Raw genomic sequence first — 25,449 nt, forward strand, 5'->3', positions numbered from 1 at the left:
TCTTTATAAAGAAGCTGACGAGTCCGGCAAAGTGATATATAGGAGACTATCTCGTGGAAGTAGCCTCAATGGTACAACCATTACTCTTGTGGTTCTAGTTGCTTCTGTGGTTATAGTCGCTGTCGCACTTGTTCTATCTTCCAACCCGTAGGAGGCTACAGCCGAGCTGCACCTATAGGTCCGATGCAAACACCCCATCTTTCAAGAACTTATTAAGAGAGAGGAGAAAAGAAAAAACAAAAACTGAGGAAGAAGATAAGTAGAGAGAGGTATAACTCCTTATTGTCGTGAGGGTTTCGTTTGTATGTTCGGTTTATTTTGTTTTGAGTTTGATAGTCTGATTATGTTAGAAAATACAGCCGTAAGCAGAAGAAAATAAGAACTTAAGAAAATGAATCCAAAATGAATCCAAAATATATATAAAATGAGTCTTAAGATATTAAAATAGACCGTTCTTAAAATAGATATTCTTAAAAATGCAACCGTAAGATATTAAAATCCAGGTATATACATCATGCAAGTGAATCTGAATCCCCATCAGTTGCTGGAAAGAAAAAAGAAGACAACATAAACTCTAATTAATACATGTCGACGAAGACGCAGAAGTGCCTCAGTTCTCTAAGTGTGTATTATACATGGTTAAAACTAGGCATGACCAAAATTAAATCGTAATCATATTTTGGACCATAACCGTATAAAATGGTTAAAAATCAAAACCGTTAACCGTAAATATATAGTTAAATTATAGAGTTATTTGGGGGAAATGATACGTTTTTGAAACAAAATTGGTAAATCAATACATTCACTATTTACAATTAGAAAAAACAACGTTGACCACTATTCACCTATTTATATTGTCTTTTTTTGTCATTCAACTTCTTAGATACATAAAATTATATATTTTTTTCTTTACAATTTGATATGAATTTTTTTAATAATTTTTAATATATTATATTATCCGTACACTATTTTAAGTGTACAAGTGTCTACACATCTTATTACGTGCACATATGTGTGTGCACATAATTAAATGTACAAATTAAACAAATTACATCAGTACACTAGATAATGTGTACAAACATCTGTACACTCAATAATGTGTACAAACATCTGTACACTCAATAAAGTGTACGGATACAAAATTTGTGGAAAAATATTTAACATTATCTAATAAAATCATCAAACAATATGCATATCAAATTGTAAAGAAAAAAACATAGATTTTTATATATCTGAAAAGTTTTCGAAAACCAATTTTAATTAGCTAGTATTTTTGTTTTTAGATTATATAGAATATAATAAAGAAGTAAAAAAAAACTTTTAGGCCCACATAACCACTCTCTTCCTTCCCTCTCTCTCTCATCTTTCTTCCCATAACTCTCAATCACTATGTCCCACACACTTTCCTTTCTCTTGCTACCTCTATCTCACACCTCCCTCTTTTCCCAATTATAAATAGTGATTGTATCATCATTCTCCTAATTATGTTTCTAAAATGTACTAAAATGCCAACAAACCCTAAATTATATTAACCATAACCGTATCAAAATCTTTGGTTCACCGTATAGTTAAACCATAATTTGTTAATCGTAACCGTTTTAAAAACGTAATAAAATATACTAATAGCATTTAATATGAATCATATGATAAATAAATAATATCAATTTTATTATATCATCAAATAATATCAATCGTATCATATTATAAAATAACTGTAACAGCTTCAACCAGAATTGTATGGTTAATAAACCGTTTAATAAACGGTTAAAGGGAAGGTTAAACAAAAAATTTAACCGTAACCGTGATAATTGTAACCGTGATGGGAATTGTTGTAACTAGATAGTCTTTGGTTTCTTAGAGTTGTTGTTGTTGTTGGTTTCAGATTCTTCCTAGCCGAACGGAGACACAAACAAAGCTTCTTCATCAAGTATCATACTTTGTGATGCATAACCGGCAATTAGGAATGGTGGGAGTCGTTCTTGAATTTCACAGTACTTCGGATTCCACTTGCAGATTCGTCGTCATCGTTGTTTGAGAGAGAATTGATTTCATCGATGGCTTCTCTTTGTGGCTCATCCCGCCACGAAGCTCTGCCGATATTCAGATTGCTTATGCGTTGCCTAAAATATATACCGAGGAAATATTTGCAAGCAAGTATTCATGATTTCGCAGGACAATAGTGGGGTGCAATTTTAGGATCTAATTTCTGATACCTTTCAATCAAAGATCATGATTCATGAGCACAAGTATAGAGCTTGTAATGTACGAAACTTTTCCTGATTTAGAATCTCATCAACATCATATTAAAATCACTTCTCTTTCTGACCTACGTAGATATGTAAGACAGAAAAAACTTCATGGTAATAAGATTGAAAAGCTGCTGGATGTGATACGTCAGGTCATCTTCCCTGCAGGTGTTCAGCTAAGCTAGTCTTTAAATTGTTAACACAATTAGTGAAAAAAGTGACTCTCTTGGAATAAATAAATAAAAAATTGAGAGGGGAATTTTTACTTGTGCCTTTTTCTTTTGTCTAATCACTAAATATTTCTCATATCTTTCAGGTTTTGTGTAGCAGTAAAAAGACTCTTGTAAAAGGAGCCTATGGCGTTGGATTGGGTTTTTCATGCCAAGATCTGCCCACTCGGACTGAAGCCTCTGCGAGCTCTGATATGGACAGGGACTCCTACTGGAACCAAGAATAACGGCTCCTAGGGAGGATACTGAGGTTGTTATCTTTAATATTACTTTGTTTCCTGTACATCAGCATAGTCACTAACCTTCGGGAAGAAATTAAGCTTCTTACCATTGTTCCAAAAAAAGTGGTGAAGAAGCACTTGATCAGCGGTCGGACTGAAAACAAGGAGTAAATATAACGAATAATCAGCTATATAAGGGTGCAAATGATTGCTTAAAAAGAAATAAGGCTACAAATGGTTGCTTAAAACTGAAAAAGTTGAACATATTAGGTTGTTCAGGTCGAATATTATTCAACTCATTCATCTCCAAACAAAATCTTTTGTTGCCAATTTAAATGTAACATAAAATTATTGAATGATATGTTTAAAACTTTAATTCCATATACCTAACCCATTTGATGATTCTACCTGCAGTTATAAATTTAGAAAATATACATGAAAAGTTCAACAAAGGTCAAAGTAGATTTATCATAACTAGCATTTTTATGAACTTAACGTAAGTGTGTAGATCTTGGACATGGATTTAAAGTTAGGTACACATGATTCACTATTTACCTATGATTTTTTTCGGGGAAATTGGAAAAAAAAGAATGTTTTTTTCAAAAAATGTCCATATGTTCCTTTATATTTTAGGTTTGGTTAAATAGGTTTTATAATAATAAAAACTCAGTTTTACCCTCACTTTTTAAACCATCTAATTTACGAAAATACAATAAATTTAATTTTAAATTATTCACAAACAAATAAAAAAAATAAAAATGGAGTATGTAGAAACCTCTTCTCGAACCAGAGTTTTCTACACCCAAAAGGAATGAAAACCCTTTTCACTCCGAATTCACGTTTTTACCAAATCATATAGAAGAAACAAATACAGCAACGGCGGCTTTGACGGAGAATTTCTTCGGCTTGTTTTTTCCGATATTTTTATTATTCTTTTCTCATCTGGGCGAAGCTTCTTCCTTGATTCGCCCTCCTTCTGATTTGTTTTCCTTTTATTCTTGCAACTCATGTTTTTATTTGCTCCCATGATTTTGTTTGCTCCCATCGTTCAATATCGTTTGCTTCTCTTCACATCATTTTAAATTCGCCTTCATATTACAGTGTAAATCACTTTAGATTTCTTATTGTGTATAGATTTAGGAGTTGCATGTTGATTTTCTTAATCGGTTTTGAATTTATATTACTAAATTGAGCTATGAGAGATGAGAGCATTGAAATTGTTGGAAGGCTTGTCTTGGTTCATCTAATTGTAGGTTAGTTTGTGTCAAGAATTTTTTCAATCTCGATAGCTTGAGTTGGTGATATGTTTTTAATTTTAAAAGTTTACATTCCTTTGGAGAAATCTCCATATCGTAAGTTTTAAAAGTCTGGATTTTATGTTGTGTGAATGATTACTAGACAAATCTGAATTTTATGTTTTAAAAGACTGAATTTTACATTTCTTCTTCATGTTCTTGTTTTGTTGTTGTGTTAACGATTACTAGACAATTGTATCCTATGATGAGGTTTCAGTTTTATCTTTAGTAGTTGATTCATCATCATGTTTGCTTTCATGGTTCTTTGATTGTGATATGTTTGTTTTTTCACATTTCAGGTGCATTTCGAAGACTAGCTTCTACATGTGTGAAAAATCAGGATCGATCGAAATGATTAATGAAGGTACTTTTATATATTTTGAAAATTAATTAAGACATGAATAGTTGTGATTCTTTTCATGAAAGTTATTTCTATCAACTTATTTAGTTGTGTTTGATATAATTTGTCTTAATCTATTGTTCAGGCGTTGGCAAGGAGTACCCTAAACGCCTTTTCAAATACGGTGATGAACCATAAGTGAAACAAATAAACAATAGCTGCAGAATGTCTATCATGACAAGAATCAAGGATACTTTGCCAACCGAGTATGAGAAAGTGAAGAGTGATCCTGTGTTTGCTAATGTGTTTGCCATCTACGAGAATGGGTTAGGATACTCTGCGTGTTTGATACACAACATTATGTCTCGGCAGTTGCTCACATATAAGAAACATGAGCTTTTGTTTGTGTTTGGAAGGAAGCCAATGAGATTTTCGATACAAGAATATATGCAGTCACTGGACTCAAATGCAATGATGATTTCAGCTTTGATTTGAAATCTTGGAAAGAAGAAAGTTGGAAGAAAGACAAAGGTTTTTGGGCTAGATTATTGAAGAGAGATGGGGAGATAACCATTAAGATGCTGATGGATGTGCACCTAGTAGAAGCTCCCAAGTGGGAACCTGATGACAAGCTAAGATTTGTATATGTGTGCGTCATAGCTGGTTTGGTAATGGCTAAGGACGAGAAGAAAAAGATCCCTCTCTCATACATCAAGTTGGTGATGGATCTTGATAAGTTGAGAGCTTATCCTTGGGGTTTACATTCTTTTGACTATCTTGTGACCTCGATCATGGACACAAGAAAGGAGTTGAAGAAGACCAACAGTTATATCCTTAATGGTTTCTCCTTTGCACTTCAAGTATGGGTTATGGAAGCAATTCCAGTGATTGGAGAATTGTTGGGAGAAAAGATCAACAAGGAATTCACAAACGGTGCTAGATGTTCTAACTGGAAGGGAGCTGCAAAAGTGTCTTATCAAGACATTATCTTCATAGAGCAATCGTTTGGACCAAAGGTTAGCAATTTCTTTTCTCTATTCTTCTTTAATTGTCATTGTCTGAATATGATTCTGTTTTTACTATTGCTTAACCAAAATTTTTGTTAATGTGTTTTTGGTAGGATATCGTTTATCCATACATCTCGAGGTCAGGAAATTGTGACATATACAATGATATAGAGTTTTTTAGGCCTGATGAGATCAATGTTGTGGAAGTCAAAAAAGTAAACGATTTGGTGCGATCTGGTTACGATTTTAGAGACCATGAGTGGGGTCATGTTGAAACTAATGATGTTGAAGAAGAGAAGATAGAGGAGGTTGTAAATGAAGATGATCATGTTGAAAAGGAAAGTGATGGAGATAATCAATTTTCTGGGTTAGAGAGTAGCGAGAAGAAGCAAGATGTAAAAGTGGGAGCATCAAACACAAAGAAGAGGAAGACAAAGCACATTGATCATGGTGTAGAGACTCGAAAAATGCAACTCCTATGTCAGCGAGCCGCAACCACTCATGGTTTTAATGAAGAAATGAAGTCATTCATTAAAGGTATGTTTGAAGCTTCTTTCAAACCTTTTAAGGAAGAAATAGGCCAGCGATTGAAGAAGATGGAGGATGATGTATCAGAAGTGAAGGAGATACTATCCACTCTAGCATCAACTTCGACACAAGCCACACCACCATCATTTAAACCAAAAGATGTGGTAAGTCAAAAAAAAAAAATATGCTTTGGTGTTGTATATGTAATGGTGCCTTAACAACGTATTGATTCTTATTTTTGACATAGGGAAAATCACCATCCGTTCAACCAAAGAGTTTGGTAAGTAAAAAGTAACTTGGTAAAACTTGTTTTGGAAATCGGCTATGTATTTTTTTTTTTAAACATTCGGCTATGTAATTTTTTGAAAATATACGGCTAATTGTAAACTTATGTATTGTAATTGTCTTGGTGAACTTATGTATTGTATTGTAAACATTAAACTTTGTTTGGATGTTTTTTTTTGTAAACATTAAACTTTGTTTGATCTTTCCATTGACAGGAAGACAACTTTGTTTACGATGATTTGTTCACCAAATCGGGTGCCATAGACCTTAATATTGACAGTCAAGATTTATTGAGCACTCAAGATTTCTTAGAGAAAAGTGTAGGACATCTTTCGCAAAAATCATGTGTACCCGAAGCTGATCCTACAATAGATGCGGGAAAGTATGACGATGATGCTGATTTGATTTTCGTATCCGATGTTAGATGGAATGCTTTGGAAGCATGGTAAAGGAATCTTGGGTACGTCTTCTAATTTTTATTCTAAATTAGACATATATTTACAATTGTCCAGCTTTTAAATTTTTGACCTTACAAATTACTATTTGTTTCACAGTCACGAGAAACTCCAGTTGGGTCCATCGGTAATTAATTTAGATTTACTTGATCGTGTCATTTCTCACAACAAGTGGTTGCACAATCAAGTAAGTATAAACTTGATTTTTCTCAATACTTAAATTGTTCATTATTTTACCATGTTCAAATTTAAACTTAACTTTTATTTGTTTTCAAGGAAATTGATGCGATGATGTATTTATTTCGGGAGAAAACATCTTTAGGGCGAATGCAGTCAGACCTTGTGGGTTTCATGAATTGCTTGTTCAGTGAGACAATCAAAGTGGAATACACCAAGTACTTGAAAACAAAGCGTCAGCACAAATGGGATAGTAGACTTCTCGATTATGCTAATGGTGAGTTTCCTTCTCACTTAAAGACAGGTAAACAATGGGGTACAGATGTTGACAGGATATACGCTCCGATTTTCGTCAACGGCAACCACTGGATTTCTGTTTGCGTTAACTTCGTCTTAAGAACTGTTGAAGTCTTCGACTGTGCTGGACACAAAAATAGAAGGTATGTCGAGTGTTTCGCAAACTGCATCCCAAGGATTTTGAAATAAATTAATGCAAAGGTGAATGGAAAACCATCTCTTTTGACACAATATGAAATCATAGAAATGAAGGTGCTGTCTGAGTTGAATAGGTCAAAGAGCGATTGCGGGGTTTATGCATTGAAATACATCGAGTGTCATATGAAATCTCTAAGTTTGGATTTGATGACCGATGAGAACATCAAACAAGCACGTTTGAAGATTGCTGTCGATATGTGGGAAGCTGCAAACGATCCACTATTACTTGAGCGTATGAAGAACTATGTCCCTCCAAAGTTGGAGTCTCATAGAGTCGAAATTGACTGACTTTTCATCTTTTTAGTATGTCTTTAGTTTGACACATTGTATGACTTTGGTTTCATTTTTGACTAAATTATATTGTTTGACTTTGGTTTCATTTTTAAGTTAATATATGGTATGACTTTTAATTTGGTTTATTATCAAACCGATTTTTTAATTTGGTTTAAGAGCTAATACCAAATTAATAACTTAACCGATTCTGTATCTTGCACCAAACCCGATCCTTTACAGTGACACACATAAATCCCCAAATTTAAGAAACCTAAAGTCGACCTAGTTCTCGTTCGACTGTGAGAAGAAGATGAGCAATTTATCGACAAATTCGACTGGATAAACTAGTTCCCGTGCAAGAGGAAGAGTGGTTGGTGTCCCAAGGAGATGTTGGTGCGGGGAAGGAATTGTAGCACTTATATCGAAGTCTGATCCCAATCCTTACCGGAGATATTATCGTTGTGTCTTTGTTGTATCAAACAAGGTAAATTGGTATTGTTACACGTTTGAATTTGTTTTTGATTTTGATTATAACAGTTGGGCTTCTTGTAGCTTAGGAACGATGATCACACCTTCAAATGGGTTGATGAGGCTTTTGTCAACGAGATAGATACCCTTACTGCAAAGAATGTTGAATTTGAGAAGCATCTGAAAGATTTCAGAACAGAGAGATTGGAGTTTGAGAAAACAGTTTACGAGAAGATGGAAAAGGAGATATTTGAGAAGATAGAGGATGCTTTGTCTGAAGCAAAAACCAGCAATAAGAAGATGATGGTGATCTTAGTGATATTGTGCATGATCATGATTGGATGCAACAAATTACTAGGCTGAGCGTATGAGTATGATCATGTGTGTTTTTTTTTGAATTTGTGAGCTTTTTTTCCTTTTGGATCTTCACCGTGAAAAATTGGTTTGTGAGCGTATCACATTGATCATATTTTTTAATCGAATTTGTTAGCATTTGAGAATGATCGTGTTGTTAACTTGGTTTTATGTTCTTAAGGAAGAAACCAGAGAAAGTGAAATAATGAAATGTTGAACTAGACTTGACAACTCAAGAGTAAAGTTTAAACAAAAACTAGAAATGAATAATTCAACAAAGAATAACCAAAGAAAATGGGAATGGTTTAAAATCCTAACAAAGAATAAAACATAACCTTACCTATATTGGGACATCTAATGTGGATCGGTTGTGTCCTTCTTTACCACAACAGCTACACTTGTGTCTCTTTGACGATTGTGATTGTTGAGACGCTCTTATCTTGTCTTCAACCGTTTCATGTCTTCGTTTTCTTCGTCTACCAGGGTGTCTTCTTGTTTCAGGTGGTATAACTTTTGCAGCCTCAACGTGGTCAGGGATGCCCCATTCGTTCTCTGGAATACCTATTGGATTAACAGTCTCCTCATAGTACTCTCTCCAACTGGTAGTGCTATACATATCATCAGCATATGGATAGAGATCATTGCCTATATCAAAAGCTCCTTTGATGGCGTGTCTACAAGGGAGTTTGCCCATTTGGAACTTCCCACATGAACATGTCCTTTTCTCCAAGTCAACCACAAAGTCTACCCCATTCGCTTTAACCTGTATTATGTTTCTTCCAATCGGATAACTTTTAAAGTATTTACCTTTCACTATTCTTCTTGAAATCTTTTTCTCTTCGCTCAAAAAACCACCGTGTTAACATCTCTCTGATGCTGTCAAACAAAGGGATTACTGGATACTCTCTAGGTGATCTCAAAGCTGAATTGATCGATTATGCAGCATTGTTTGTGTTTAAGTCATATCTGTATCCAAGAAAGTGGTATCGAGCCCTTTTTTAACCTGAGCATCCTCTAGGTACTCTCCAATCGCAGGACTGATGTTGCAAATTTCTCCAAAATGTTTTTCAAACTCAGCAACTCTATAAGCTTTAGATGCTCTTGAAACCAAATCAGCTACACCCCTTCCCTTGTGATATGTAATTACATTACCAATCAAGTGGTGGATGCAAATACCATGAGTAGACAATAGATAGATTTTTTCAAGTGATTTGCTAATTGACACATGCCTATCTGATATGAAAGATAAATCTTTATCATCTCCAATAACAACCTTAAGTTGCTCAAAAAACCACTCCCATGAAGAATCATTCTCAGAATCAGCAATTCCAAATGCTATTGGATACAAATCAGAGTTACCATCTACAGTTGTAGCAACTAGCAGAACTCCTTTGTATTTGTTCTTCAGAAATGTTCCATCAACCACAATAACTTTCCTCATTCCCTTGTAAAATCCTCTTATTGACTGACCAAAAGAAATAAATAGATATTTGAATCTATTGTTGCAATCAACTTCATAATATGTAAATGTACCCGGATTCGCTTCTTGTATTATGTACAAGTACTTTGGTATTTTACCATAACTCTTCTCAGGAATATCTCTAACTTCATTCACTTCATACTCGCGAGACTCCCATGCCTGAGAGTAAGTTAAATCACAACCATACTCTGTACGAATAATATTAATGATATTATTCGGTTTAGGCCCTTCCAATACACCCTCATAATTCTGCATAATAAGATGTCCAATTGTTTTAGCTGATGGTGTCCTACAAATTTTTTTCTTCTTTGAAGGAGCACAAGTATGGAGACCCACAAACTTGTTGATCTTGAAATACGTAGACCCATTTAAACACTCACGACGAAGACTCCATTTGCAAATATCCTCTATGCAGCGTATACACCAGAATTTTGTATCAGATTTTGTAACCCTGTAGTCACAGTTGTACCTCATCGCATACAATTCCATTGTTGCTTGTAACACTTCTTTGCTTTTGAAATATTGACCCTTCCTTACGCTCACACCTTTGAACGACGTTCCAACACCATAACCGGCGTTCTCGTCGGATGTCTTTTTTCCTAAAACATCATTCCGTTTGGCATCATTAGTACCCACAAATAAAGCTAGGTTTTCATTCGGTCTATCATCGTCATCTTTATCACTTGAAACCCCTGGTTATTTATTCAAATCCAGTTCGAATTTGCTCCCAACATCCTCAACACCACCTTTAAATGTCACACACAAATTTACTATTTTCTTCTTTTTATAGTATGAAAGAAAATTTGTGACCTGACTATTATTCATCATAACGACAGGAGGACAATCAGCAGTGAGATCTGTGGGTAAAAAACTTAGCTCCATATCAACCATACTAGGCTCTATTGCATAGGCTTCTGAAACCATAATCTTCAATTCTTCATGTGTTGTACTCTATTCCAAAGTTAGTAATCTTCCACGATTTTCTTCATCAATAATAAATCTCCACTCATGATTGTCAAACAATCTCCACACACCACTCTTAACATAGATGTGCATTGCCATGGCTCGAAAATGGTGAAAAGAAATGGGAGAAAACGGTTTACAAACCATAAGGTAGTGCACTAAACAATTAGAGTTGTTTTAATAATTTCTAAAATCGTTAGACAACTATTTCTAAATTTCGTAGAACACAATCTTAACAAATAAATTCGATCTTCGCTAATTATTAGATGAATATTGAGTTTCCTATTCTAAATATTCACTTTCTATATTTAGCAATCACTAAAAGTTTCAGAGTATACAATCTAATTTTTGGTAGTAGATGTCAACTAATTTTCTCAGAGATAGAGTAAAAAGAATAACACATATTCTAACGATTTTACAGCATAGAGTATACCGTAGAAAGATTATACTAAAACGTTTAGAACATAGAGTAAACCGTAGAATACAAATTCTGAATTTTGTAGAATTCAGAATTTCGGGCCTCTAAACTATTTAGAGCAGAAACTATTCCTGATTTAGTATAACATGTACAAAATGTTAGAACACATCATCTTAAATTTTCAGGACAGCAGAAAACGTTTTCTAAAATTTTTATATCAAATTTTATCCATCAAAAAAACAACTTATACATTTTTTTTTTGTAAAAAATAATATTACCTCTATTATTAAATATCTAGTTATTTTCCTATATTTCACATTTTTAAACTTTTTAAATATGGGTTTTTCAATTTCTATAGGTATTTTAGGTAAAAATGACCATTTAAAAAGAAAAAAGGTGTAGATGGACAATTTTTTTTTTAGTGATCTTTTTTTTCCAATTTTCCCATTTTTTTCCTGATCCTGACCTTTTTGGTTTGGATTAAAAGCCTAAAACTCAAAATGATCTTATCTCCCTTTTTCATTAGAGTATCTTAATATCATTTGAGTATCTTTTGCATTAAATGACTTTAAAATATTAACATTTAAGTATTTAACTGTCTGATGATATTTTTCCAACTTAACACGACATTTTAAAATAAAAGTTGGAGTTTTTAAAAACAATTTTTTTTGTTCTTAGTAATTATTTTGGAATGAATTATGTGAAAAATTAAGACACCTAAATTAGTGGTTTTTCCTACTAATGTGGTAAGTAAATCTAAATTGGTATACTACATGTTGATAAATTATAGATTTTACTAATAAAAACAAAAACATATCATATAATAGGACTGACTCCTTTGGTACCACGAGATAAAAACAAATTAAAAAACACGAGATATATAATGGTTTTGGTTCACCTTCACTTTTTGTTGCTGCAACAGCTACAAGTTCTCTCAATTTCCCGGTTCGGTTGGTTATCCTATTCTAACAATTTTGGTTTGGTTTTTTTTTTTTACAAATCTATCCCCAATATATTAAAAGAGAAGCATTGTTGAAGAAAAACTGACGTGTCGTCGTGAGAGAGCTTTGTGCTTAATTTATTATTTGCCCTTAATATTCTATAATATTATATAAAACTGCTATTGCTGTTCTATTTATTAATTTATTTATTTTTACACAAAAAATGGTGACTACTCAATTTATTTATATACACAATATTATGTTCCTATAAATTCTAAAATTGGCATATATTAATAAATATTATCCCCTACATGTTTTCGAAATTATTTTCAAAACCTATGTATTATAATATATAAAAAAATTATAACATGAGATGTAAAAAATTATTTTTAAATCATATTTTCAAAAATATAAATAATATTATTTCATATTGTTTGAAATTTTTTGACCAAAAAAAATTGAAATTAATTTTGAATAGCAAATATTGGAAAATCTTTAAAAAGCAATTTGACGGCATCTTAAATTTATTTTCAAGTATAAAATATTTAAACTTATGCAAATCCTAATTTTCAGTTTTCCATATAAAAAATTTCTTATATATAAGAAAAACGTATATTAAAGATTCCTTAATTTCAAAATTAACAGATTAAAAATATAAAATCTTATATATATTTTAATATTATTTCTTAAATATTTCGAGGAATGAGTTTTTATAGATAAAAAAAATATTATACCCCTTATGGAGTATGACTACCGGGACGAGATTGACCCGCTTCAGAATTTAGGTAATTCGTTTCTAGAAGTTTTAATATTTTTGATGGTTTTTATCCGTTTCATAATTTACAAGTTTTATATAATTCTGATTAATCACTAATTTGGTAAACGTTAGATTCAGATATGTTGTTTTGTGAATCTTAATTTTATGCTGAAACCTTTATTATTTCAAAAATCACAAACCGAATGAAACCAAACTAATATAAGTTAGAACTGTAAATGATTTAACAAATAATTATATCTATAAATATAACTCTATGTGTACATAATATATTACAAACCTTATAGTAAACATAGTTTTTGAAATCAATCACGCACATACGGGTCCGTACCTAGTATACTTATAATCTATTTATGTAAAAGAAGCTTTAGTGGCCCAAAACTTTGAGATAAGGTACGATCATCCGGACTCTCGGTATTAGGCCTTTTTGTGGCAGACACAAGTACGATCATCCGGACTCTCGCTCTTCTCACCCAACCATGGCTATTTTTTTTTGGTCGAATCCATCTTTGATCATGTGAACATCTTTAATCATGTGAATTCAGTGGATTTCATTCTATTTTACTTTGGATGAAGAAATCTAAACCCTAGCTAAGGGATACTATCTAGTGAACCCAATGGCTCTAATCAGTAATCGAATTTTGGATATTAATTGGAGAAGGTGAAAGAAATTTGTCGATTCAATCGGAGAAGATGATGTATCTTAACCAATTAACACATACCCAAGACAAAAGCTTGTCATTCTTCTTTTCTTATTTGTAATCGTTCATCAATTGAAATCTGATTTTTCTCCTAAAACCTTCAACGCAGAGATTACAATAAGAGAAAGAAGAAATAGATTCGCCAAGAGGAAGATGTGAGACCTTCGTTGACTAGACCTCGGTGCACCGGCTAAGCGAGAAGAAGTCACGGTGGTCGGCGATCGGCGGTCACCAAGTCTTCTCTTCTTCGAGTTACGACATCGTAAAAGTGAAAGAGAGAGTGATAATTGAGAAGAGTGATTTGGTATTTTTGATTAACCAAAAAGCCCTATTTCTGCAATTCTCGACTATAAGTCCTTAATTTAATTTACAGTAGAACCTCTATAAATTAATACTCGGTAAATTAATAACCTCTATATATTAATAAATTTCTCTGGTCCCAACTTAGGACTAGTGTAATTTTGGACATTATTCGATAATATAATAAAATAATATTTTTTTTGAAAATCCTTTGTAAATATATGGTCCCATCAATAATATAAATTAATAATTATATAGAATTATCCAAATATATGTATATATCGACACATTAATTTTTATTAGAGTTCATTTTTGATATTTTTACTGTATAAAAATCTTTAAGTGCTATCGTCAAAACATGATAATTGTTATTTTCATTGTAATTGATTTTATAAAAATATTAGTTATAACCATTAAATCTTATTTTTAATGTTTTTTTACCAAATTAGGAAAGTCTCTCTATAAATTAATAATTATTAATTTATCGAGAAATTAAAACTTCTATAAATTAATAGATTTTCCTGGTCCCAATATTATTAATTTATAGAGGTTTTACTCTATAAGAAATTGAAAAAATCCTATTTCTATAATTAATCCCTATCTATTATGACTTTTGATTTTATAACTTTTAAGTAGAGTTGAGTCTTTTTACCAGATTACTATTTTATTATAAGTTTTTATTTTGATAGTTGTGTTTTTTAAACTCACAAGTTATATATGTTTAATATTTATAAAGTTTTAGTCCTATTTATTATTTTCTTCTTTTGAAATAAATTTTAATTTTATTATTTAATATATATTTTCAAATAATTTTATAATATATAATTCTAAATTTTTTAAAATTTAATTTAACTTGTTTTGAAATACTTGGTGAGTTCTAGTATCAAAAAAGGTAAATTAACTTATTAAATTAAAATTTCTTTCTATTTTCAATTTGTATTCTAACTTGATCTTCTTCTTCAGTTTAATTATCTCAGCTTATTGGGCCAAATCGAGACGGCGCATTATATAACACCAGCTGATCGGACTTCCTCTTCCCGGCGCTGTAAATTCCAAACCCCTCCTCCGTTCACGCCTCCAAACTAGCCGTTGTCTTCTATCTCTCTATCTCCGGTCAAAGCGATGGCTTCGTATGCTCCGTTACTAGAGAAAACTCGCGTACCTCAACCTTCCATACAAAGATTCGCAGTAATTTCCGTCTTCTCTAAGTTACGATCTGCTCCGGAACGATTAGGATCAGAATCCGTAGCTGGAAGAGAAGCTATCTCCTTCTGCCTCACTTCCGAATCCATCACTGTCGTTGATCAATCCGTTCGTGAGCTATGTCGATTAGTATCAGACTCCGTTTTAAACCTCTCTCGTGGTTTGTTGGAACTTCAATCAGCTCTCGAAGGATGCGATACGAAATTGGTTTCGCTGTTCGTGAAGGGGTTAGGGTTTTTGATTCGTATTGGTTATGAACAGAAGGATGGGAATTGGAAGTTTAGTTCTGCGGAGAATCATCCGTTTGTTAGGGTATGTGATTTTCATGGATTCGTTCGTATAATTTGAATTGTTGCAATTAGCTTAGTCTTTGATTGCTTCTTGTTGTTGGTTTCAGATTCTTTATAGCAGAGCGGAGACACTGACGGAGCTTCTTCATCAAGTATCACTCTTTGTGATGCATAACAGACGATTAGGAATGGTGGGAGTATGTGAATTCTTGGAGCCGTTCTTGAATTTCACAGTACTTCGGATTCCACTTGCAGATTCGTCGTCGTCCTTGTTTGCGAGGGAATTGATTTCATCGATGGCTTCTCTTTGTTGCTCATCCAGCCAAGAAGCACTGCCGATATTCAGATTGCTTCTGCGTTGCCTAAAATATATACCGGGGAAAAATCTGGAAGTAAGTATGCATGAATTAGCAGCCAATGCAAATAATGGGGTGCAGTATTAGGATCCAGTTCTAAATTTCTGATACTTTTCAGGACAATAGGAATTTCAGCTGCATTGTCAAGACTCTAGCGGATGCTTATACTGTGGTAGTGAGAGACTTGGTTGGAACTGGATCGGTATGTTACTAATTTCATCATTCATTCATCTTAAAATTTGTGCTCATTGTCCGATATTCATTCATTTATCTAAACTACCAGGAAGTAACAGAAGTTCATCTTCTCGGTGTGCAACTGGTAGATAGTGTACTTCTTCTTTGCTCTTCTCCTCATGTCCAAACAACCGAACAAGAGTCTGTTATCGAATCTTTGAAGCACTTGTTGGCTGTTCAGAAAGACGTTGGATTACCATATTCACCTGATTTATCTTTGGTGGTTCTCTCGCTCGTTTTCATGCTTGCCAAATCCAATGTTGAGCATGAACAACTCTCTATTTTGAAATTCCTGCTTTTTCTGCTCAAATGGAAAACTGAAAATGGTATATTTGTATCTCCATCTTTCTTTTCATTACCCTCTTACTCGTTTTGCTGTCTGATAGTGTGATAGCTGATTTACTCCCTTCAACCTAGTGCGTACTCATCCCTTTTTTGTTTCTATGTGTATTTTTTTGGACTAAGAATTTGATTATTTGCAATCCTTTCGTAGATAACTTATCGGTGAAAGATGCAGCCTGTTCAAGTGTGGAGTCTCTATTACTGTTCCCTATCGTAGCACTGATGTCTTCTCCTTCTAAATCAGTCAAAGTAGCAGCAAGTAAGGTTCTTTCCATCGTAGAAATTGTCTTGGTAACAATGTCAAATTCACCAAAGATTGAGCTCCACACAAGTAAGGGAGATTCACCACTCAGCAGGGTGGGCTCTGTCGTGTTGAGGGTCATGCAGCAACTCTGGCATCAGGTTTAGTTCTTGTGGAGAAACCTGCTATTTTCTTTCAGAATCTGTATATAATGAGTTACATAGATCCACTCATGGGTTAGGTTATTTCATATAATTACTCCTTTGAGGGTTGGAGATAAACATGTGTATTTTAATTTATGTCCATAACGCCATATCAAAGTGTTACACAAGAGTAACTCAGAATCAAATTGCTCACTAATTCTTTGAATGTTCTTATTATTTCTTTCAGTATGATTACGCACCTTCCACGTCCTCCTTCCTCAGAGTGGCTTACCCCAATGGAAGTGAAAAACAGGAAACTTATTCTGGACCAGTGACTTGGAATTCACTACTTAGGGAACACGCTGAACGGTTTTGGGATAGAAAAAAGGCTGCATCGTTTTGTCTTTCGCAAGAGATACCTATTTTACTTGGTGCTGTTGCTGGTGTCATGGTGATGCATCCGTCCCTAGGAGCTGATGGTATTGATTCTTTGAATATTATTGGTGGCATTGATCCTAAGATGAGTGTCCCGCTGTTGCTAGCTGTTCTATATTACAGCAACTTGTTATCTCGAACACACGTCCCTTGTCAGAGTCTATTGGTGAGCTACTCTCATTCATTTTATGTATCTCAAATCCAAGTGCTGGTCCCTTCTATTAGCACTCCTTTAGTCTACTCCTTTAGTCTAGTTCTCAATTTATTTCTTTGATGTGCAGTCCAAACTTCTGGGGTTACTCCCGTCATTAGCTGCACAACAGGTGATGATTCCGCTTGTAGTTCAGACTATTACTCCAATGCTGCACAAGGATGCGAAAGGGTCAGTACACCTTTTTCTGATAATTTCTTGTGTATCATATTTTTTAATCGTGTTTATAATAGTTGATTCTGGGTAAACGGGTAGTCTTTGCAAACAGCTATAAGTGGTTCCATTAACTTTGATACTCGGCTTATAATATATGATAAAAGGTTGATTTGTAAGCCAAAAGATTAGTATGTGATGTTTCATGCTTTAACCTACATTTACCAAACTTGTTGAATTGGGTTTTTGGGCTCTACCTTGTTTCCGTTTCTGACTGTCATAAAATGGAGTCGACATGAGTAGCTCTGATGATTGTTTATTTTAGTCTGTTGTATGCTACAGCCATTAGATTACTTTGCCAGACCTGGGTAGTCAATGACCGTGCCTTTTCCAGTCTGCAAGTAAGCTCTTCTTACCAATGTGAAATTTTGTTCGAGATTAATAAAGTCAGCTTGCTATTCTTACTTATATGTACTTCTATGGTACCAATTATTTTAAATATTCAGGAGGTGTTGCGCCCAAAAGGATTCATAGACTTTATTTCAGAGAGACATATCTGCATTAGTATGGCTGCTTCCATTCACGATGTATGCAAGAGACACCCTGATAGGGGAGTAGACCTAATCTTGTCCGTTCAGGTATAGTTTCACAAGTAACGTTTGCTGTTGCTGCTTTGGCTGTATATTGGAAATTTTGGAGTGCCTTCCATATTTTCAACTGGATTCCTACTTTGATAGGCCTGTATAGAAAGCCAAGACTGTCAAGTTCGAGCACTTGGTTTTCAGAGTCTTTCCCATCTCTGTGAAGCCGATGTCATTGGTACTATCTTAATACTTATTTGTGTGACTTAATGCCTTTCTATTTACTCATTTTTTATCGTAACTTTTGCTTTGTTTATCCAGATTTCTATACTGCATGGGGTGTCATTAAGAAACATGCTATAAACATCAAACTGGATCCTCTCCTTGCTTATAGGTTAGCAGAGCTAACATCCCAAATCATATTTATAGGCACAATTGAGGTGTCTAAATTGGTGCATGGATCTTCTAGCCATTGCTGTTTGAGGTGTCTGAAAAAATATTTGATGTATAACTAGCATTGCTTTGGTGAATATGTTGCAGTGTATGCCTTCTTCTAAAGTGGGGTGCAATGGATGCCGAAGCATATCCGGAAGATGCAGAAAACGTTTTGAACATTTTGTGGGAAATTGGGAGCTCTATGCAGATGCCTCTTGATTCCCTATGGACAAAGGCACGAGTCTCTGCCATAGTGGCCCTTGGTCAATATGAGGTAAGTATTGGATTTCAGTCTCTTGTACGTCTTCTTTTGGTATGTTCCAGACCATCTTTGGCTCTAAACTATTAATATAACACTTTTATCTAATCATGATCCATTTTTTTCAGGTATCATTTATGGAAAAAAAAATTTCTGACTTCAACAATAATTGTGCATATATGTTCTTCTCGGAGAAAAATGCGAAAATTTTGAATGCTTTAGAAGACCTTTCAATCAAGATCATGATTCATGAGCACAGGTATAGAGCTTGTAATGTACGAAACTTTTCCTGGTTTAGAATCTCATTATCATCATATTTAAATGACTTCTCTTTCTGACCTAACAGCGTCCGGCGTAGATATGTAAGACAGAAAAAACTTCCTGGTAATAAGATTGAAAAGTTGCTGGATGTGATACCTCAGGTCATCTTCCCCGCAGGTGTAGTTTGATTTTCAGCTAAAATAGTCCTTAAACACAATTTTAGTGAAAAATGCAAGTGAGTCTGTTGGAATAAATAAATAAAACCTTGAGATGGAAATTTTTACTTGTGCTTTCTTTTATGCCTAATAACTAACTTAACTTAATAATTTTCATTTCTTGCTGTGCTTTGAAACTTATGATACAGTTGCATTATGAAATACTCAGTTCTATTCGTTATGTATACCTTTTCGCTAAATATTCCAAATAATCAGTTATGTAACATTCTTTGTACTCCACATAAACTAAGTGCAGCACCATCTGATTCACAGGGAAAGAAATGAAGACTGGTGAACTACCTGGTGCGGCATTATTATGTCTATCTTATAACCCTAGAGATGTGAAGTTTGGGTCATCAAGAGTAAGTATTGTAAATTTAAATTTCTGCTAGGAGATTTTCTAGACTTCTGCATACTGACTTTCATATTGTTGATCGCAGAGCTTTCGTGATGTTCATGGTCAATATGAGGAGGCATTTAAAGTAGTAGTCAAATCACTCCAGCTCTCAAGAAATATTTCCCTTGCTCTTATTTCCTTGCAATCACTGAAAGCTTTTATGCGGCGTTGGATGAGAGCTAATATATTGTCCATTGATGCAACGACTAAAGAATTACAATTGGATAAAACCTCTAATGCTGCAAACAAAATCATGAAGGTTTGAGATAGTTTTTTTCTGTTGCAGCTTAATTCGAATGCTTCATTCTAAGTGTTCAAACATTAATTGGGATTATCTTGTGCTTTTCATGAAGAGTTTGGTACATATGGCGGAAGAAGCTCTTCCGAGGTGTGCAGAAAACATAGCACTGGCGCTGGGTGCACTATGTCAAGTACGATTTCATAGAAATGTGTTTCCATATCTGTAGTGGTCAACTGTCTCAATACGTATTTTAATCTGTTTGTTGTTTCAGTCTTTGCCAGCTGCTGCTCATAATATTAAAGCGACTGCATCAAAATTTCTGTTGAGTTGGTTGTTGGAGCATGAGCATGAACACCGTCAGTGGACGGCTGCTATTTCTCTTGGATTGATTTCGTCGTCCCTACACGTGACTGACCACAAGCAGAAATTTCAGAATATATCTGGGCTTCTTGAGGTACCTATACCTATGAGTTGCGGGAAAAATTTACAGTGCTAACTCTTTTGTGAAAACGCATACTTTGTAGTAAATTTGCATGCACAATCAGTCTTGGTCTTTCTCACTCCTTACATGATTCATTTCCACTTAAAAATATTTCTCATGTCTTTCAGGTTTTGTGTAGCAGTAAAAGCACTCTTGTAAAAGGAGCCTGTGGCGTTGGATTGGGTTTTTCATGCCAAGATCTGCTCACTCGGACTGAAGCCTCTGCCAGCTCTGATATGGACAGGGACTCCTACTGGAACCAAGAAGAACGGCTCCTAGGGAGGATACTGAGGTTGCTATCTTCAATATTACATTGTTTCCTGCACACTCCGTGTGATATCCTAGAAAGCTTGTCTGCACTGTTCCCACCTGGAAAGGAAGACAACGTTATAGGTTTACCTCAGCTGTTGGATGAGAGTTCTGATGATTTTGATGATGATACATGGGGTATAGCTGGACTCATTATAGGTTTGGGGATGTCAGTTGGTGCAGTATACAGAGCTGGGAAGAAAGACGCTGTTGTAAAGATTAAAAACCTGATTGTATCATGGATCCCATATGCAGATTCTCTTAAGCAAACTCCGGGTTCTAATAGTAAGGTATCAGTGAGACTGTTTTCAGTTGGTTCCTGCCTTGCACTTCCAATTGTGATCACTTTCTGCCAAAAAGTAGAACTGTTTGATGCACATGAGGTAGATCATCTAATCGGTTGTTTCAAGGACCTTATTTCCGAGTTGGTTATTGTTAGAAAGTCTGGTGCTTTACGTAAGAGGTTGTTGATGGCATCCTGTATTGGGGCGGGAGACCTCCTTGGTTCTGTTTTGAATGAAGGTATCCACCCTGTTAAGATTGAGTCTGTTAAAGGGTTGCTAGAACTGTTCAAGACATGTTACTCTGGACTTTACCCACCGGTTGCTCACTTTGGAGGCATGCTCGGAGTTGTTAATGTTTTAGGAGCAGGTGCTGGGAATTTGGTGTATTCCCATCCGCTACCCCGTGCTCCTCCAGCCAGTTCTGGTGATAACGTTAGTTCTTTGGTCTATCTTTCTCAATATCATTACTTGATTTATTCCCATATAGATAAATGTGTTTGGGTTCCTAACATTCATTTATTTTTGCTACAGGAAATCTCTTATGTGTCAGGTCCTTTGCTTTCAAACGCATATTTTACTCAGCAGTTGACGCCAGTTGTGCAAGAAATATTTCTTATCGCGCAAAATACCAAGGATCGCCAGCTCCAACATTATGCTGCATGGGCAATCTCAATTCTTAGAAATTACATGCGGTCCAAGGAAGCATCAAGTCTCAGCAATGAAAACCAATCTGATTCCTCTCATCGTAATTCCATCTCTCACAATGTTCCTGAACATACCATGGTCATGAAACTTGCTCAAGGCCTGACAAATCCAAGATTTCCTTTGGTATGTCTGCTTAAACTTAAATGCTTTCTTGATTCTTGTAGGTGGAACAAAAAAAAAACTTGAAATTGTTTCATTATATTGCTGCTATAGTAAAGTATAAGGAGATTAGTTTGGAAATAGACCGCAATCTGTTCTCATACTTATTAATCTTTGTTGAATTTTAGGCGGGTAGCCCTCTGAATATTGGCACACTGGAAAGTGCTTTGCGGTGTTTGTCTCATGCTCCAAGATTGCCAAACTTGGACTGGGGAGCAACAATAAGACGATTAATGAAACAAGACACTCAGACTGATGTATCGCAATCAGGGGATGTTCCCAAGGAAGGAACTCTTAGGGAAGAGTGCTTCAAATTTTCATTAGCCCACGCAAGAGAATTTGATGAACTTCTAGCTTTTCTAGATGAGTTGTCTGAGCTAGCCAGATTCAAGGCGCTAGAGCAAAGTCTCCAGTCATGCCTGCTCTGTCATCTAGGGTATTTAATGAGAGAATTCTCAGGTTCAAGAATGAATAAATTGTTTGACGATGTCTCTTGTTTTGTAATCTCGCTATCTTCAGACCAAGCATATAGCTGTGAACAGAAGAGCTCATTGAGGGTCTCTTGTTGGAAGGGTCTGAGTCAGTGTCTTGAAGAAACTTCGCTTGATTCTTCAGAATACATCACAAAGATTGAAAATTGCATAGAGTTGGTTTTTGCTGTCTTACCAGTAGCATCACAATCTCCTATAGCAGATCAGATGGGTTCGGTGAAAGAGTGGTCAGAGGCAGTTAGATGTCTGCAGAAGTCGCGTCTGGATTGGTTATACAAATTCCTGCAGGTATGTAATATCTGCATCATGCATCTTTTGTTTGCCAGTTTGTAAGCTACGTACCACTTTGTGGACAGCTCGTCGTTTAATTGAGATTTGTTTTTTCATATGCAGGTTTCAAATCTTGAACCTGGAAACGGAAAGACAGACTTCCAAGGTGATCTAAAGAAGATCCAGGCAAAAGCCAAGCTAGCAAAACTTGGCTCAATTCCATTTTCCGAGTTAGGAAAACTGAAGGCTATTATATTAAATTGTGAACAGTCAGGTCAGTTAATTACTACTATCCTCAATTGCTATATGTAAGCTAGGTACAATCAAATATCATGTTACAATCAAAATTTTCGTATTTGTTAGGTATTTGGGACGTGTTGATTGAGATAGTAGCGGCTCTGCATCACGCCGAAGGAGGAATCAAAAGACAGTGGCTCGTTGATGCAGTTGAAATCAGCTGCGTTTCTAGCTATCCTTCCACTGTAAGCCTCAATGTCAATGTCAATAACTGATTCATCAGATTCTTTCTTCTATGTTGAAATCTTCTTTTATCCTTTTACAGGCAATTCTCTTTGTTGGCCTTCTCTCTAGCATCTGCTGCGAATACATGCCGTTTCTCACTTTAGACCGCTTCACGGTGTTGAGCGATATGTCTTTTACCATAAATTCTCTCCTGTCTGATCCCATCTATGAAGTAGTCGCAGAGCCTTTCATCTCGTTTCTATGGACTTCATTGGAACGTATTTACAATTTTGCAACTGACACAGACGCCAATGCAGGGCTAAGCTCACAGCAGATTGAGGGAAGTGAAAGAGGAAAAGCACCAATGATTATGAAAGTAATGCATTACATTTGTGTAGCATTCAGAGATCACTTGCCTCTTGAGAAACAGCTTAGACTTGCTTCTATGGACATTGCTTGATTCCTTGTAAACAATTGTATATACTAAACTACATAGGGGCGGACTATGTGCTGATTTTTAAATTGTGGAAGAAAATAAATCCTAAATCCTAAACAATATATATATATTTAAAAAATATATATATTTTCTGAAGTAAATTTATAAATAATTTTTATTGTAGTTAGAGAAAAAATCATATTTGTATTTACCTCATACATTTATTTATATTTTTATATTTTAAATATATTATCATAATTATTACAATAATAAAAAGCAAAACTATACCAAACATTAGTTTAGTGGGCTTTATATATTTTGATTTAAATTCATTGCATATGATAACTTCCATTGAAGAACCTGCACGAATTAAAGAACCACAATATATAAGCAAATTTATATCAGAAAAAAAAATTAAAGATCAAAGCTTTCAATATAAACATGTAAATTTATGTAAATATAATGTTATTTTCTTAATTAGCTGTCCCACTCGTTTCAAAAATAATAATTATTTTGACATAACTTATGTTATTATTTTTAGATTTGTTATTCTTTATTTATTGATTAATAATAATATACAGGTTTAATGAATTATTATTTTTTGTTTATACATGTCAAAATCTAACTGAGAAAACACGTATAATATAATTTAGCGTACAACAAAAATATATTAGCTTTGTTAATTTTTTCTTTTTGATTTAAGAAATTTCTTTTTAGATATAAACATGTGATTTTATGTAGATTTAATGTTATTATCTTAATTAATTATTTTGAAAAATAATAATTTTGACACATATCAACATTTCATCGGTATACTTGACACGTGTCATGATCTTGTTAATGGCTAATTTTCAAAATCCAATTTTATATAATAAGATATATATATATATATTTTTTTTTTACTTTTGTGATATTTTGGTGATTAATGAAATTTTCGTTTCCCACATCGTTGTACTTCGATATATATTTAGTAGTGCGAATAGTAAAAGACATTTTCACGTTTTTACTTAATAGAATTTTCGTGTAATGATTATGAGCTTCTTCTTGCTTTCTTCCGTACAAAACAAATATGAGCTTTTCTTTCTTTCTTTGGTACGTAACGAGCTAGCACTTTATTTTTGTGTTTTTAATTACATATTTACGTTATATTTTTTCTGATGCCTTTTGCATTTATCTATATATAAATTTTACTTTTAAATAATAATATTACTTTTTTATTTTGACATAGCTTGTTATAATATTTTTAAGTCATCCAATCATACACTTTATGCATATTATCATTTTTGAAAATACCTTCTCTCTTTAAATATATTCCATCTTCTCTAGCTCTCCAATCCGACAGATTTTCTTCATCAAACCAATTGAATTGCTTAAATGCTGTAAAATTCTGATAGTGTTTATAATTTGGTCCTTGTTTCAAAGTACACATGTATCGAGTTGTACCCCAAATGTCAGCCATAAAACCAATTTTACAATCCTGTCCAACTGGTATTATTTTTGGACCTATTACATCATCTTTGGAATAACATTTTATCCATAAGAGCTTTTCGAATTTGAGTTCGTTCCCAATTCTAAACCTATGATGAAAAAGGAAATCTATACATAAGTAACAACAAATAATTATTTATATATATAAAGTTAAAATTAATTTCCAAAAACAAAAAACCAAAACTAATTTCTAACTATTAACCTAATTTTACTGACCTTTTTTGTATTTCTTTAATAAATTATATAAAGCTTGGTTTCTAAGTTAACTCTTAACATGATTGCAACAAGTGTCAAATCTATCAACAAGATTTTGACAAAGTGTCAAAAATTTAGAAAATGAAAACATTTTTATTATGTAAATTGTAAGATTTGATTTTCAAAGTTAGTCGTTAGCTTGATCATGGTTCACGACATA

At 34.0% G+C, this 25,449-nt stretch overlaps 2 protein-coding genes and 2 pseudogenes across 4 annotated transcripts in view; 3 read left to right on the top strand and 1 right to left on the bottom strand.

Moving 5' to 3' along the window:
* The window catches only part of LOC147942268 (uncharacterized), a 3,478-nt pseudogene extending 3,053 nt beyond the window's left edge, over window positions 1-425 (top strand). The window contains exon 10 of the transcript XR_015560210.1: window positions 1-425. This exon is cut by the window's left edge and continues 38 nt beyond it. The product of XR_015560210.1 is annotated as an uncharacterized LOC147942268 (transcript).
* Window positions 426-4,619: 4,194 nt separating this feature from the next.
* LOC147942269 (uncharacterized) lies at window positions 4,620-7,567 on the top strand (annotated as a pseudogene).
* A 1,147-nt stretch (window positions 7,568-8,714) lies between these two features.
* LOC147942270 (uncharacterized) lies at window positions 8,715-10,778 on the bottom strand. Its single transcript, XM_087455997.1, has 3 exons — window positions 10,670-10,778; window positions 9,378-10,546; window positions 8,715-9,137 (listed from the first exon to the last, which is right to left on the bottom strand). Exons 1-3 carry the CDS (start codon window positions 10,776-10,778, stop codon window positions 8,715-8,717), a joined length of 1,701 nt encoding a protein of 566 aa, XP_087312123.1.
* A 4,110-nt stretch (window positions 10,779-14,888) lies between these two features.
* Window positions 14,889-23,666, top strand: LOC104790422 (protein RST1). 2 transcript variants are annotated; one of them, XM_019246658.2, is made up of 24 exons: window positions 14,889-15,467; window positions 15,553-15,837; window positions 15,920-16,003; window positions 16,085-16,361; window positions 16,529-16,779; window positions 17,009-17,362; window positions 17,478-17,578; window positions 17,886-17,961; window positions 18,067-18,198; window positions 18,298-18,379; window positions 18,463-18,535; window positions 18,682-18,850; window positions 18,964-19,094; window positions 19,182-19,273; window positions 19,585-19,673; window positions 19,752-19,967; window positions 20,062-20,139; window positions 20,221-20,403; window positions 20,559-21,455; window positions 21,555-21,851; window positions 22,016-22,666; window positions 22,772-22,922; window positions 23,012-23,130; window positions 23,211-23,666. In XM_019246658.2, exons 1-24 carry the CDS (start codon window positions 15,075-15,077, stop codon window positions 23,568-23,570), a joined length of 5,541 nt encoding a protein of 1,846 aa, XP_019102203.2. In that variant the 5' UTR covers window positions 14,889-15,074; the 3' UTR covers window positions 23,571-23,666. The 2 variants fall into 2 exon arrangements, with proteins under 2 accessions (XP_019102203.2, XP_087312030.1); XM_087455904.1 differs by having other exon boundaries at window positions 14,973-15,467; window positions 17,903-17,961.
* The last annotated feature ends 1,783 nt before the right edge of the window (window positions 23,667-25,449 follow it).

This window comes from Camelina sativa, chromosome 6, assembly GCF_030686135.1.
Source record: "Camelina sativa cultivar CO46 ecotype springtype chromosome 6, ASM3068613v1".
NCBI classification, from domain to species: domain Eukaryota; kingdom Viridiplantae; phylum Streptophyta; class Magnoliopsida; order Brassicales; family Brassicaceae; genus Camelina; species Camelina sativa.